This window comes from Haliaeetus leucocephalus, unplaced genomic scaffold, assembly GCF_000737465.1.
Source record: "Haliaeetus leucocephalus isolate CR32 unplaced genomic scaffold, Haliaeetus_leucocephalus-4.0 Scaffold730, whole genome shotgun sequence".
NCBI classification, from domain to species: Eukaryota; Metazoa; Chordata; class Aves; order Accipitriformes; family Accipitridae; genus Haliaeetus; species Haliaeetus leucocephalus.
In genome coordinates, this window is record NW_010973166.1 from 385032 (window position 1) to 398950 (window position 13919).

Sequence of the window (13919 nt, forward strand, 5' to 3'; positions counted from 1 at the left end):
GCCCTGTTGGCCAGGTGGACGGGGGGGGGGGGGGGATAAAAAAAGTAATCTTCATTTGTAATCTGGGATGCAGAATGTGCACATAACCAGACAGAGACTGCCAAGTTGTAAAGAGCCCCTGAGATCTGTTAGCAACACCCTGTGCATTTTCACAGTTTCTTCTGTTCTCTTACTTCTTCCAATAAAACCACGTGAAAGCAGAGCTGCAGTAATGTTACGCTCCAGCCCAAAAGGCCCCCCACGGTCTGCGTTGCAGTTATGGATCTGAGCAAGCAGCAGAAAGCTCTCCTGTCCTGCTGCTCCATGGACCACAGGATCCCAGATGGGCTACGGAGATCTCACTACAGATCGTAACACACAAGAGAGATCTAGCAACCTCCTAGTATCAAAGCCATCAACTCTAAGATGCTACAAGAGAGGAGATCGCTTTTAATGATCCTTTAGGAGCACTGTCCTGTACTGTGGGCAGAGTGCACCGCTTCCCACAGGACACTGAAACTTGCAGCCCATCACCCTTGAGCCCCAGGTACTCCAGTGCTGAGTTACAACATCCCACCTCCACACTATCACCTCCAAACTGTACCAAGGCCCAGCTGCTTTCCTTCTGGTCTCCTCTGCTCCCACGGTCCCTGCCCAGTCTCTGGGAATCAGGCTTTTCCATGCATCCTTGCTGTAGATATCATTCCAAAATGAGAGCACACCTCGCATTCCCAAAACTGCTCAAGCTAAACTCAACAAATATCCATGCACGCGTGGTTTTAAGCCATGCAAGGCAGATTTGGGTCCTGCTTGCTGCAAACTCAGCTTGAGGCTTTTCTGGGGTGTTCCCTGGGTGGCTCTACCTGTCCTTACCATCAGCTAAAGAAGCAGCTACTCAGCCTGGAGAAGCCACAGGAAGTTCCCCATTTGCTTATTTTGACAAGGAACTTTTCTTTTGAGCTCTCAGCCAGACGTCCAAATGATGCTGCCACAAGTATGTGGCAAAGACACTGGTAATTCAACCACAACCACTCCACGCAGCAGCAGCATGGCAAGCCTTGAAGTGCAGCAGATATCTCTGCAGGGCATCCAGACAGGACTCTGGAAATGGGTTTTAGTGTCTGCCTTGCATGTAACTCCCTTAGTCAAAAAGAAAGTGGCCTGGCACATGCAGCCTTCACCTTAAAATTAAGCCTTCTACAGAGCCACTGCCCCAGATGCACTTAGCAGATGGTGTTTTCTGCTCTCTGCCTCAGTTTCCCCATGAAAAAAAAACAGAGAAAAGAGCATTTTCCCCCTCCTATTCTTATTCCATCTTATGGGGCAAGCACATTTCACTTGTGGGTTTTTTTCAGTGGCAAAAGGCAGCAGAGATGGAGTCCTGGTAAGGGTCAGACCTGCCAATGCTAATGCTGGTGACTAAGAAAAAGTCTTTGCTTCTCTTCCCTATCAACCCAGCATGACAGCGGCTGTGCACAACATCTGGCTGCACACCAGGAATACCACATCTGCAAAGACAAAGCTGCTCCAGGTGAGCAGAAGTCTCTCATGTGGCAGAGGAGAGGCACAGGCAGCACTCTTTCCCCGTGCCCACCCCACTGCACACCCCCCAGCCACCGCTGGCAAACAGGAGCCCAAGGGGATCTCCAGCAGCTACTGAGCTGCTCCTGGAGCCCTGAGCAAGGCGGCGGATGCTGAAACGCATGTCGGAGTTAATTCGTGCAAGACAGATGGCACTCGAAGCACAATGTTTAACCAAAAACTCCCCAGAAGCCTTAAGAAGGAGGTGCAGACCTCTCTGAACCACCCTGGCTTAACTCATCGGGTTTTGGCAACAAGGGGGGGGGATTAAAAAGCAGTTATTCTGGGCCTGCCCTGACCCGTGGTCAAGCCAGCCATCCCCCTGGGTCTGCCACAGCTCAAAATTGCGCAGAAAAGCCATTTTCCAGGTTCCCCATATTCCATCTAATGCCCACCGCCACGCTGGGGCCATGGGAAAATTTTGAGCGACTCCACTGCTCACCAGGAGAGACAGAGCCAGACCTCCCAGGCAAAAGCCCCTAGGGCGATTCAAAGCATGGGAGATGGGCCCTTCTGAAAATTAAATCACAGGGAAATTGCATTATTACTAATAAAATCATAGATAAGGAAATTAATTTGCTTTTACTCCCCCACATGCTATCCATCTAGTCCCAGAGAGTATCCACAGTAACAGGGTTACTGGCTCTGCACACCGGCCTGGGCTTTAGCAAAGTTTTTGGGGAAACATCACTGGTTTATGAGTCTGATGTTAAAGCAGGAGCCTCTGGCATGCGGTGTTTGCAGGCTAAAGGAGTATCAGGGCACCTAACTTTTGGAGAGCCACAGATCCAGCCCTCTGGGGCTCAGCCTGCTTGTGCCGAGATCGCTGGCTCCCTGGGAAGGGACCTGGCCAGGATGGGCAGTGGGGTCCTCGGTGGGGGACACAAGGTCTGCCAAGCCCACGGGCTCTGCCATCGGTGCCAGAGCCCGGCATCCCCCTGGCACGGGCGACTTCTGCAAAGCACAAACCTGTCCACCTCCTGCAACGTGGCTACCGGGCTGCGGGCTTGGGCATCTGCAAGGAGAGAGCCCCATGGCCAGACCCTGACAGTGACGAGCCTGGTAAATGGAGGGCAGCCCATCCTAAATCTCAGGGACGCCTGCCTTAGACATGACTTCCCACACACACCCACAAAACCATTGTAAAGTGGGTTGAAATGCCAAAACCGGGCATCCAGGAGCTGGGAAATGCAAAGATTGGGCCCTACCAGGCTGGGGAAATACCCAGTTTAACAGGTTGTGATGGCAGCAGCCAGCACAGCCGTCTACATATTCCCGTTGCCTCAAAGACAGAAATATTAGGCTTTGTGTTTGAGTTACTGCTAGATGAAGCAGCCAAAGGCGGCGAAAGGGGCACATCCCGCGCGGTACGAGCACGAAAGGCTCCGGCTTCATCTCCCTGCCACAAAATAGAGCTGTAGTCATCCAGGCAGTTAATTAGCGAGCAGCCGTTCTAGGAACTCGCTCCACCAGCCGACAATTAACGAGGCCATCCCTCTGCTTCCTGCCCGGCCATGATTTATTCATCTGGCATCCCCGGTGAGCTGCGAAAGATAACAAGGCACCGAGCACTTGCCGAGCCCATATGTCAATTTATTTCCCCTGCGCGGGGCTTCCTGAGTCACCGGCCAGGAGGTTCCCTGGGCACAAAGGGATGAGCACCGAGTCTCGCTGATGGGCTGCCCTCCAAAAAAAAGGCAGGAGCAGCCTCAGCATTATCACAAGCAATTTTATCATGCAGAGCATCCCAAAGAAACCCTACCCGCTTCAAATGAGCAGAGCACTGACCTGGATCTCACCAAAGCAACACACCACATCTAATTAATATAGGGGCTCCCACCTCCTTCAGGTGTTTTACAATACATTGATTGTATTAGGCAAGGAGCTGCTCTGGACCGGCAATATTGGAGCAGGATGTTCTGCAGCAGCTTATCCCAGGCAATTTTGCTGAGTAGACACAAGAGGGGGAACCTTGTAATTTAAATGCAGGACTGAAGCGTGTGGCTGCAGCCTTGGTTGCACAGTGAATGCTGGGCGAGGGAGAATAATCCAGGACTTGGAGCTGGGGTTTTCTCACAGCACCAAGGCAAACTATGGGAAGAAGTTAATTAAAGGAAAATAATAAGTAAAATGAGCGGGTTCTAGCTCTGCCAAGCACTTCTCTTCTGTTTTCCCAAGTTCAATAACGCCTCCAGCTTGCTCTGATTCAGGGGGACTTGGCCACTTTTAGGATTAAATACAAATCCCCTCACAGCAGGGCTCAAGCCACAGTAAAAGCAGAAGGCAATAACCCTAAATGCATCCAAAAGCCTCACTGCAGCCAAGGGAAACTATCTTGAAGACTTCCAAGACGGAGGATTTCCAAGTTTCCTCTACATCTCACTAACTGCCCCACAATTTGGGGAACTCCCTCATCCACAGAGGCCTTTTTGCACCATTCCCATCAGATGCCACCACCCAGCTCAGAGCTGAGAGAGGCATCTCCCACCGCTTTGGCCAACAAAACGCTCACCTCCCATACACGGCACACCACTATCTCTCTCCATCTCTCGCACGCACCCCGCAAACTCACCCCATCAGAAAAACACCGCAGTCCAGCCGGCTCAGACCAGCCCAAGCCCTGCAGGACCTGCGGGATGTGCCGAGTCCCAGGGCAAGACAGGGGCTGCACAAGGGCCCCAGGTGCTGGAGGCAGGACCACCACCAGTTTTAAAAGGACAGGGAGAGGAAAGGACCCAGAAGAGGTTTGCCAGGGTGGGAGGGCGGGGGGGAATCTCATTCCCTGTGTTTCAAGTTGTTCCCTGCCTTTAAAAATCCTCCCTGGAAAACAAAGGCGATGGGGAAAAGCAGCCCAGCTCAAGAGTGCCAGGAGATCAAGCACGGCTGGTGTTGGCTGCTCCGCAGGGGTGACACCACCATGACACCCCACAGCCCCCCTCTCAGCCCCATGGAGAACAGGGAACGCTCCCGCTCCCCCCGGCTGCCCACCTGGGCTGGGGGCTCTCCGGTACTTACTCCCACTCCTTCCTCCGCGCCTGCGGCGTGCTCTGCATCTTGTGCGCTTCGTGTGCCTTGATAATGTCCCTCTGCTCGATCAGCCCGCCCCGCCGGCGCTTGATAACGTCCGGGCTCACAGGGACGTACTGGCCGAGCCCCAGATCGAAGGCGCTGCCCGTCTCCGTGCCGGCATCGGCATCCCGGGACCGGGGCTCGTAGAGGGCATCGAAGCTGGCGGCGCGTGAGACCAGGGCTTCGGCCAGGCTCTCAGGATCCAGCAAGTTGCAGGACTGGGTGGTTTGCATGAGACCGAGCCGGTGCTTGCGCCACGTCTCCTCTTCGGGCAGGGCCAGGACATAGCGGGGAGAGGCAGGGTCCAGCTCAGCCCCCCTGCCCGGCGCCGGGGCACTGACGGAGCACGTGCCGAATCCCAGCATCTTTGGTGCTGTTGTAGCTCATCACTCTGAAGGGGCACAAGACAGAGAGAGGAGGCTCAGGGCTTTGCTCCATTTACTCCCCAGTTCCCTCCCTCCCACCCCAGCTGAAAAGCCCATTTGTCCTGGGTGTGCTGAGCTAGACCCTCTCAAACCAGGCACAGGGCTCCTAACATTAGACCCCCGAGCCTAGGGCAAAGGGTAGCACCTCCTGCATTGCCGCTTTCCTCCTCCTTCCCAGTCTGGGCAGCCCTACACCTCTTGAACCTGCAGCTCTCTGACCCCGCAGCCAGTCCTTCCAGGGGTCCCCAGAGCAGCACAGCTCCCCGCGGCTGGACCACAACACGATGAGCCCCCACACTGTCTCATGGATGGGAAAACAGGAGACTCGGGAGAGGGAGACCTGGATCAAACCACAGCTGCGCTGCTTTTGCCCTTTTTTTTTTTTTTTTTGCTCTTTTAAGGTTTTTTTTTTTCCTTTTGCAGGGGGGTGGGAGGAATAAAAAGGGCTAGCGTGGCACAGCTCAGCTAGGAGCACAACCCAGTAACCCCCAGCACGGCCCTCCTCACCCAGCCCAGCAGGCAGCTGTGCACTCGCCAAAAAGCCGGCCGATGCCAAGCGCTGCCCGCGCTCGGCTGCCCATGCAGGCAAGGGCCGTGCAAGCGGCACACGTGCCGGCAGATGGTGCAGTGCCCTCGCACGCTGCCTCCCAGGTGGGCACAGCACTGGAGCATCCCTGGCCGGAGCATCCATGACCCCTCTCCAGCCCCACACTGGTGGGATGATGGCCAGGCAACTTGGCAGAGACAGGCAGCAGCTTTGGAGGCTGGATGTGGAAATATCAGCACAGGTTTGACTCAGGAGCTGCACATCGGAACAAAAGGCGCAGGAAAGCTGCCAGAAACACCATGCTGAGCAACGCTTTTCAGCTAAGCAAAATAGATGACGTTTTACAGACAGGAGATGCTTGTGTCTGAGAATACACCCAAAGCCTTGTCGTGGTTAAACGCTTTATTCTCCTGTTGGAGAATCTCCATTCAGCACATTATTGCTGTAGGAAGGGCTTCGCTCCAGCAGTCCATGAAATTCCCCCACCACCACCCCGCGCTTGCCCATGATGGAGGTGAAAGAGGGGATGACAGAGAAGAGCAAGGCAGCCGGTGCTTCACACCCACGTTGTCACTCCCTTCCTAACTACATCCCTGACACAGGGGGAAACAACCTAGCAAGGGAAAGGAGCATTTAAACCCCCTAAAATACAGCAATAATACAGCAAATTGAGCACATCAGTCATCTTAACCCCTTCCCAGCGCATTGTTTGGAGACACCTGAACTCCTCCAGAGCAAACAGGGAGACAAGAACAGCAGTCAGGAGAAAAGCTGGGAAATCACCATAGCAGGAGCAAAAATAAAATAAATATGGGGGGGGGGAGTCAAGAGCAAAAGAGGACAAAACAGAGCATGCCCCCCATGCTATCCCAAATCAGCCTGACATCCCCACACCACAGGGGAAGGGGTGCACGGCCCAGCCAGGGAAGCATCCCATCTTCTTCGGGTCTGTGGTGCTGCGCTGCAAATAAGAAATGTCTAAAGTTGCCCCCAAATTTAAACCTGTCCGGTCCAAGGGCTACTTGCCCCTTGGCAAGTTCTCCAGAAAGAAAAAGGCAACTACCAGTAAGAGCCTCAGTAAATTAATTAGCACATCAATAAGAAGAGTTTGGCTGCTCCCACTGAAAGCTATAAACAGATTCTTCACTTCACTACTCTGCTTACCCATGTGACTTACTGTTTTAAAGGCATTAATTACTTACTTTTTCAATCCAGTCCTACGTACCTTCACAATTTCTCATTTTCCTAACCTATGCTTTTCCTTTAAATTGCCGTAACCTGGGATTTGAGTGGCATGTTATGGGAATTACTATAGCAGGAACCCCTTGTTGCTAGCCAGGCTAGGAGCAAGGGGAGTTCACTGAAATGTGAAACCTTATAACTTGGCCCAAAGGGACCAGGGATGGAGACTGTAATGGATATGCCCTTAAATTATAGAATCATAGAATCATTTAGGTTGGAAAAGACCTTCAAGATCATTGAGTCCAACCATCAACCATGCCCACTAAACCATGTTATGGAGTACCCCATCTACTCGCTTTTTTAATACCTCCAGGGATGGCGACTCAATCACTTCCCTGGGCAGCCTGTTCCAATGCCTGACAACCCTCTCAGTACAGAAATTTTTCCTAATATCTAACCTAAATCTCCCTTGCCTCAACTTGAGGCCATTTCCTCTCGTCCTATCTCCAGCCACCTGACAGAAGAGACCAGCACCCACCTCACTACAACTCCCTCAGGTAGTTGTAGAGAGCGATAAGGTCTCCCCTCAGCCTCCTCTTTTCTAGACTAAACAGCCCCAGTTCCCTCAGCCGTTCCTCACAGGACTTGTGCTCCAGGCCCTTCACCAACTTGGTTGCCCTTCTCTGGACATGCTCCAGCAACTCAATATCTGTCTTGTGGTGAGGGGCCCAAAACTGAACACGGGGCTCGAGGTGCGGCCTCACCAGTGCCGAGTACAGGGGAACAACCACCTCCCTGCTCCTGCTGGCCACGCCATTTCTGATACAGGCCAGGATGCCGTTGGCCTTCTTGGCCACCTGGGCACACTGCTGGCTCATATTCAGCCGGCTGTCAACCAGCACCCCCAGGTCTTTCTCTGCCGGGCAGCTTTCCAGCCACTCTTCCCCAAGCCTGTAGCGCTCCATGGGGTTGCCGTGACCCAAGTGCAGGACCCAGCACTTGGCCTTGTTGAACTTCATACAATTGGCCTCAGCCCATCGATCCAGCCTGACCAGATCCCTCTGTAGAGCCTTGTTGTAACCCATGATTTGAGTTGCATGTTATAGGAACTACTGTAGCAGGAACCACCTGAACCAACGGAGGAAAGAACAACCCTTACAAGAAGCAGTGCAAGTGCAGCAGCGACCCGACCCGAGCTGGCTTTGGTGCCCAATAACTCCCCACAACACACCGCCTCTCCTGCCCCGAGTAACCACCATAAGAGACAGAGCCCAAAGTCACAGACTAAGTGAACTCAGGGAACATTTCTGGACATTTTACAGACATTTCACAGGGGTGGTCCATAGACTAAAAGAATGATAGCTGTGTATTATATCAAAGGATGGGAAGGGGAGTGGGTGGGTAATGAGGATGTATTGGATAGCGAGACCTGGGCATGATGTAAATGGTATGGAATAAAGGGTGAAGAATGTGCTGGTTTTGGCTGGGATAGAGTTAAGTTTCTTCATATTAGCTAGTATGGGGCTAGAGTTTGGATTTGTGCTGAAAACAGTGTTGATAATGCCAAGATGTTTTAGTTTTTGCTGAGCAGGGCTTACACAGAGTCAAGGTCTTTTCTGCTTCTCACCCCACCCCACCAGCTAGGAGGCTGGCAGGACACAAGAAGTTGGGGGGGACACACTGGGACAGCTGACCCCAACAGACCCCAGGGATATTCCAGACCACATGATGTCATGCTCTGCATAAAAAGCTGGGAGGAGGAGGAAGAAGGGGGGGGGTCGTTTGGAGTGATGGCATTTGTCTTCCCCAAGTAACCCTCATGCGTGGAGCCTTGCTTTCCTGGAGATGGCTGAACACCTGCCTGCCAACGGGACCTGGTGAATGAATTCCTCGTTTTGCTTTGCTTGCGTGCACGGCTTTTGCTTTACCTATTAAACTGTCCTTCTCTCAGCCCACGAGTTTTCTCGCTTTTACCCTTCTGATTCTCTCCCCCATCCCACTGCGAGGGAGGTGAGCGAGCGGCCACATGGTGCTTAGTTGCCGGCTGGGGTTAAACCACAACAGTACCTTTACGATTTCTCGTTTTCCTAACCTACATCTTTCCTTCTCATATTGCTTTGCTCATTTTCAACCCTCCCCTGCTAAAGTTTAACTCCTCATCCAGCCACGCCAGGTTTTTTGGGGGGCTTGGGAGCTTTTTTTTGGTTTGTATTTCAGGGGGGTGTGTGCATTGATTTTTGGGGGGTGGGTTGTTTTATTTTAAAAAAAAAAAAAAAACAAACAAACAAGCAACCATTCTGCAGCCCTGTTTCTTCCCTGAGCATTTCCTTGGGGAGGATGAGACGCTTTCTTGGATACCAAGCATGAGCCCTCCAGGTTTCAGCCATGGCGTGGCTGCAAGCAGAGCCCTGAGGACAATTAGCTAAGAGCAAACGAGGACACGTCCCGAGGGCAGGTCCGGCATCCACACAGACACCAGCTCTCCTGATGCCTACCAATGCATCTCCCACCAGGCTTGCTCCAGGGACACCGGTGACTCCCAGGCTTGGAGATAAGTGAAAAAGCTCAAGCAGAGCCCTCAAATGAAACACTGAGAAAGTTTGAGGAAATAAATAGAAATAATTAGCTCTGTCTCTGCCTAAGCAAACAGGGCTCACGCTGCCAGCAGAACAAGCCACGTTCCCTCCGGAGAAGTGACAAGCAGAGAAGGGAGGATGCCAGAACATTTTGTTAAGGAAAGCTGATGAGGCTACGCGCTAACGAGGGTGCTCGCGGGATGGCACGCGCCACGTATGAAGCATCTGACACCAGGGCATCTGCCCATCTTTTAGCCTTTGGTCCCCCCCTTACACCGAAAACAAACCCACTTTATTTTTACACAAAATCTGAATTAGTGCGAAAAACACCACATTTGTTCATGTAAACAGCAGACGCCAAATTAAACACCAGCCCTGCCTCCCACGAAAGGCAGACCTAGGGCAAGCCAACACGTGGCCGGTTTTGCAAACACGAAGTTATTTTCTGATCCCGTTGGAAACCCACAGCTCGGTACGTGCCAGGAACAGGCCACGGCTGGAGCCAGGACCACAGAGCTGGAAGGCAGCCCTGCCTCCACACCAGGTTTGCTTAATAACATACAACTCAGGTGTGTATCGGTGCCCCTGAACGCTTCCAGCTGCAAATCAGCCTTTGCATAGGAATAAACCCAGGTTTGCCACACAGCTCCCTGTTAACAACTGGGCAGAAGATGGCTTTGCAGCTCTGTTAATGACAATAAATAATCATTTAAAAAAGCAAAAGAAAACAGTGTATCCACCTATCTGACCCCACCATAGAACCACACATGGTTTCCCATGGGTGACTCTGGCTGATGCTCACTGTCCATATCCCCGGTTGCACGGCCGGGATGTGACGAGCGCATGGCACAGAGCCGCACGTGGCTCCAGGCAGCCCCCACTGCCCCCTGATCACCCAACTGCACCAAAAGCAGAGGACATCACTGCACAGAAACAGTGCATTTGGCTGCATTTGATACAGGAGAGCCAAGGAACAGCTGCTGTTGTGACACACAGCAGGCTTTCAATACCAGAAAATGAAGTTTCTAGAGGCTCTTACCTCCCAAATATCAGTCTAAAAGTAATAAGAGTCAGGAAATTTACTGTTTGCTCTGGAAGCAGAGAAGTCATCTAGATAAAACCATGGCCACAGGGTGCTGGGAGCAGTCAAACTCAATTAGAGTGTGGATATTCAGCTGTGAAAGCACTGGCACTTGTGCTTTCACCTGCACAGTGGCTGGGAGCAGCACGATGCTCCCAGCACAACCTCAGGGACAGCTGAGGACATGGACCACCCAGCTGTGACGATGCACAGCCAGAGCTCAACCCTGCCTAATGGGGATCTCATTAGAGAGATCACACCCAGCATCCATCCATCCCCTCCCACGGTGGGATTGCCACAGCCAAACAGGGACAGCGCAGTGAGCAACTCTTGCCCCTTAGCCTGTACGTCAACCTGTGTTGAAATGGGACACAACCCAGGGCAGCGTCCCACCCCACAAACCACCAAGAACAGCCTTTTCAAGACCTCTGCACCAGAGGACAAGTGATGGAAGAAGAGACACACACAGGTCCTCTGCAGCATCCTCAAGAGAGGACCACACGTTGCCAAGTGGCTCGACCCCGTTATCTCAACCCAAACTGCATGCCACAGCTGGGGAACATGGCCTCTGCAGGCAGGAGACCCTGGAATCTCACACCATACTTCATTTTTTCCTTCTAGCAGCTGATTAACTAATAAAGAGCTGCAGTGAGAAGCAGGTTCCCAGCAGCACCACTGACCTACAAAGAGGAAATTCCTTTTAGGGGTTTTCTCTGTGTATGTGTTTGTGTTACAACAGCAGCAATCAAGTCTTTAACCAAGTAACCATGTATTACCATAATAACTACACTCAGCACTTAAGGCACTGGGTGAGCTCTTTGCTTCCATTATCTGAATAACCTTCACCAAAACCCCCAGAGTTAAAGCAGAAAGGCTTAATGCTGTGCTGGCTGGTGGGGGCTGATCTTCCCCCAGCAGCACAAGGGTCCAGCACCGCAGCGCTGAGCTCCAGCGCTGCCGTGAGCCCTGGGTGAGCAGGGAGGCAGACATCTTCCTGGAGAGGACACGAGGCCTCAGCCCAGGATGGACAAACCCTGGCTGTTTTGTGCACAACAAGTGGCTAACCTGCCAGAGTCCTCTGACCATGGTCCATCAGCCCAGCAGGCTTCCCTGGGGATTTGGGGGATGATTTCAACAGCAGCATCAGAGCAAGAAGCTGCTCTGATGCTCCTGCTTGCCCTTGTGAGCAAGTGTCCCTCCTCTCTCCTGAATGAGCAAGGAGAGAGCACAAGAGACAAGAGCAAACCCCTCTGGAAGATGTGTACGTATGTAGGAGAGCATCTAGGATGCTGCCCCCAAGCATCTCGGGGACAGACTGAGCCAGGCAGGGTTTCTCCACTCCACCAGCCCACACAGGATATCTCTTCCCTGAGCTTGGCTGGTCTCCCTGGGAACTCACATGCTCAGACATCTCAGCCTTGCTCCATCCTTCCTGGGGCACAGGGATGCTCCAAATCCATCCCCTGCCACCCCTTCCCTCTGGCTTGCTAACCTGCCTCTCCTGGGCCATGGAGGCCACTTGGTTTCCAGGACAATCAAGTGCCATCTGCCCCTCTCTGCTGAGCCGTGCTTACCCCATGCTGCTAATTATTAGTCCCTGCTCAAGGGGAGAAGTAGAGCTCACGCAGTGCAGCTAAGCAGAGCACTAAACCTCAGAGCGCTAGGAAGAAATTCAGCGTGGGGCCCCTGCAAACAGAGACAGATGGGCTGCAAGATCAACTGATTCATCCTCATGGCCTTTTCCTCTCCCATCACATGCACTTCCCCTCGCAGCGGCACGGATGCCATGGTGGGCGAGCCCTGCTCAGGCTGGCTCCGGACCCCCCCACACACACACTCCTCCGGCTCCTCCGTCTTGCACCGAATGCGGCGGCTGGGTCTGTGCGGCACAGTGGCTGCGGGAGCCAGCTGGCGAGGGTGAGCTGTTTTTAGTCATGTCATTTGTTACTGGGGAAAAGTTTGCTGGATTAAACCCCCCTCCCATAGCCCCCACCACCGGCAGGTTTGCAGCAGGTCTGCTGGGAAGAGCTGGTCCCAGCATCCCCGGTGTGCACCTGGTACCCAGCAAGAGCCAGTGCTGCATCCTGTGCTTGGGAGCTTTGTACGACACCAGTAACAGAGAGACTTAAGCAAAGTAGGAAGGAAAGAAAAGAAGTGATATTTCCAGGCAAGGGCTCCTTGCACAGACCTGTTCCTACGCTCAGCAAAAGGTGCGGGTGAAAGAACCAGGTCAAACATCCCAGTACAGGAGAGCCAGGGGAAAGCAGCACCGCACACACCAGTGTGCTTGGGGCAGAGAGACATGGTGCAATCAAAGCTGGGCCACTTGGCTCATTTCTCAAGAAACATTCATTTCTCATCACCCATTCATGTATAATAAACTGGTTTTGGGTGTTCACTGTGCCAAGACACTACAACAAAGACCCCAGGAATGACTGCAAAGATCAGATGGAGGAAAGAGCACAGCTCTGAATACCCAGGGGCTGCTTCAGGCCAGGAGATGCTCCAGTACCAGACATCAGACAAACTTTTATCTGGTAAACAGCTTTTGTTCTGCCACACCAGGGTTTTCACAGCTGGCATGATGCTCCAGCAGCAGAGCCCGCTTCCTGGGAAAAGCTGCACTGAGCCTGGATGGGGCCAGGCTGCTGCTCAGACCCTGTCCCAACTAGGAGGCATCTCAAAGGCCAGCGAGCCTGTGGTGGGTGCAAGGGCTCTGCCCTTGCCAGCAGTGGGGTAGCACAGCCCCTGGGTAAGGGAGTCCTCCTGCAGAGCATCGCTCCCAGGGGAATCAGCCTTAAGAATATCAAAACATGAAATTATCTCATCTCTCCTTTAAGAGCAACTGTTAAACAACCCCACTATTATTTATATAAATGTATGTCAAAGAAATCAGCCCTCCATCTCTGGCACAGAAAGATAGGAGACCCAGACACTGCCAGGGGAGCAGGACCCCCAGCTCCAGGGCCGGCTGCAGGCAGCAAGCCCCAGCCCTGAGGATGCTTTCAGGGCACAGCCAGCAGCAGGCATGATGCTGCTGGGGTGGCAGTGAGAGACAGGGCTCTGACTGGCCCGATGTAGGGATTTCAGTGATGGGGTAGCACCAGGCATGCTTGGGAACACCCATACTGACAGACAACCCGATGACCAAATTTCTTCCAGCATCTCCTTTGAGACCATCTCACCTCTTCCCGCGCCCGTCAGTGCCAGACAGGCAGATGTTTCTGCATCTCAAGGCAAGGCACCCCTCATCCCATGCCCATCAGGCCTGCAACCTGCCACCACCGATACCAGCTCCACACCAGCGCCGACCCCCACCAGCATCCCAGTTCTCCCCAGAGAAAACACACACAGACAGAACTGAAAGCACGCATGCTATCAGCTGTGGGCAGAGATGGGGAACGCTGGACGATGCCTGGCACAGCTTGGCATTTCCCTGCCTTGTACAAGCTCTTCCCTCGAGCAGGGCCAAGGGGAGA

General features: G+C 53.0%; 1 protein-coding gene across 1 annotated transcript in view; it reads right to left on the minus strand.

The window, feature by feature from the left end:
- Positions 1-13919, minus strand: part of CACNA1E (calcium channel, voltage-dependent, R type, alpha 1E subunit) — a 171774-nt gene that overhangs the window by 109967 nt on the left and 47888 nt on the right. Inside the window, exon 2 of the mRNA XM_010580622.1 lies at positions 4576-5020. Within this exon, the coding sequence (XP_010578924.1) occupies positions 4576-4994 (419 nt within the window). The 5' untranslated portion in view covers positions 4995-5020. The remainder of the gene's footprint in view (positions 1-4575; positions 5021-13919) is intronic.